Below are 1,977 nucleotides of genomic sequence, written 5' to 3' on the forward strand. Positions count from 1 at the left end.
AAAAAAAAAAAAAAAAAAAAAAACGAAAGATGGTAATATTAGGGGAAGGAAGGTGAGGGATATATGGAAACTGTATTATTTTTTCAACTTTTCTGTAAGTCTAAAATGAATTCAAAGTTAAAACAATTTTTAAAGGTATAAAGAATGATTGAAGAGAGTGGGAATGGGCTATTGCTATGAGCCAGCTAGGCCATGCAGACTGGATGTGCCTTGCTGGAAGAGTGAGGAGGGGCTGGGGGTGGTGAGGGTGTAGACTGATGCATGAGTGTGGGCGTGCCTTCTGTCTTGGCCAGCATCTGCAAGGATTCTCTGTCTTTCTTTCTTTCTGCCATGCAGTCTCATTCCTTTGGCTCTTTTAGCAGCACCCCTCTCTTACACTTTCATACCCTCAAAGCACAGCTTTTCTAATTGGCTATATCCCAGGGACAGTTCTGCTTATAGTTAATCTGCAGCTTAACCACAATGTTTCCTACTAGGCAGAGCCACAGGAAAAGTCGCTCTTCCTTCACTGAACTTCACCACACTTGCCCAACTCCAGTCTTTAACCTCAGTGATCCCTCACCCTGGGCTGGGAGGGTGTTGGGTAAAGAAAGCAAGGGTCAATGAAAGCTTTTAAAATTATTCCCCTCTGCTTCTGAGACAACCAGCAGACACTTCTTGTTCCTTAAGCAAGGTCACTAGCCCCTCAAAAGGCCTCAATCCCCAACTTCCATATCCTCAGTTACACACAGAGAAGCCTAATCATTTCTACCTCAAGCTCACCAGCCCTGGCTCCTCCCAGAGGAGTTGTCCTGGACTAAAGCTTCTGTAGCCTAACCCAGACTGACCCCATCCAAGTCTCCAGCCCAGGAGCTTTGTGAAACCAGTGTGCCCAGTGATTTTTCTGGCAGGGGACCTCTGTTACAGGCTGGCAGAACTTCTGCAAGCAGCAGCATCACACCCACCTTAACTGCTCTCTCGTCTGGAATCCTCTCAATTTCAATCATGTTCCGGTCACAGAGCTGCCAGCAGTTTGGTGACAGAATAACATCATTTATCTGAGCCATATTCTGTGCAAGGCGCACATCATCTACTGGCTGACCAATCACCAGAAAGTGGTTTCGTGTTTCATCTCCAAAGACCAGTATGCTGATGTGGCCAGCAGCCAGTCCTGGCAAGAAGGCAAGGAATAGGTTTGCGGGAGAAGTTCTGTATTATTTCCCAGCAGCACAGGTTCTTGGAAAAAGCATAATCTTGGTGGGACTATACTATCTCAGAGCAAAATCTCGCTTCTAAAACTTTACATGGGAATTATGGAATACCTCTTTCGGGCTTGGACCTTCCAAAACTCCCCTTCTGCCAAAGCTAGAAAGTTCTGCCACTAATTTTTGCTTTTCTGTGACATTTATCTCCCTACGTGGTCCTACCAGTCCCCAAAGTTATTTTACCTTTTCTTCCATTATGTATACTTAAGGGCAACAGGGAATACCTTTAATAATTCTTATTTTGGGAGAATATGCATTTTAGCAGAGATTGAAGTTGTAACTAAAAAAAATCCCTTAGGGTTGAATTTTAGATGACAGAGGGTGGGGGAAAAGAAGTAGGCATTTGACAGTTACACATCCCATCTCAACGACAGCTTCTCTAATTGTTTTTAAGTTGGCAAATGAAGGTTTTGGTATCTGAATCATAGAAGACCAATGTTGTATAATATGACATGTAAGCAAAATATATGTATAAATGAACCATAAATGACACACATTCCTTTTAAATGACTGTAATACAATCAAAGTTTGTGTTTTCTCTTTGCTCTCTGCTGTGCTGATTTGTCAGGGCTGATTTCCCCCGATACTACCTACAGTTTGTTTTCTATCTGAAACACACTAATACTTGGACTTACTCAAAAAAAAGGTGCTGGGAGGCCCAGGTGCCGTGGCTCATACCTGTAATCCCAGCACTTTGGGAGGCCAAGGCGGGCAGATCACCAGGGCAGGAGTT

General features: G+C 43.7%; 1 protein-coding gene across 1 annotated transcript in view; it reads right to left on the minus strand.

The window, feature by feature from the left end:
* Nucleotides 1–1,977, minus strand: part of ADCY10 (adenylate cyclase 10) — a 101,435-nt gene that overhangs the window by 83,352 nt on the left and 16,106 nt on the right. The window contains exon 6 of the mRNA XM_017534172.2: nt 945–1,150. Coding sequence (XP_017389661.1) covers nt 945–1,150 — 206 coding nt within the window. The remainder of the gene's footprint in view (nt 1–944; nt 1,151–1,977) is intronic.

Source organism: Cebus imitator, unplaced genomic scaffold, assembly GCF_001604975.1.
Source record: "Cebus imitator isolate Cc_AM_T3 unplaced genomic scaffold, Cebus_imitator-1.0 Scaffold84, whole genome shotgun sequence".
NCBI lineage: Eukaryota > Metazoa > Chordata > Mammalia > Primates > Cebidae > Cebus > Cebus imitator.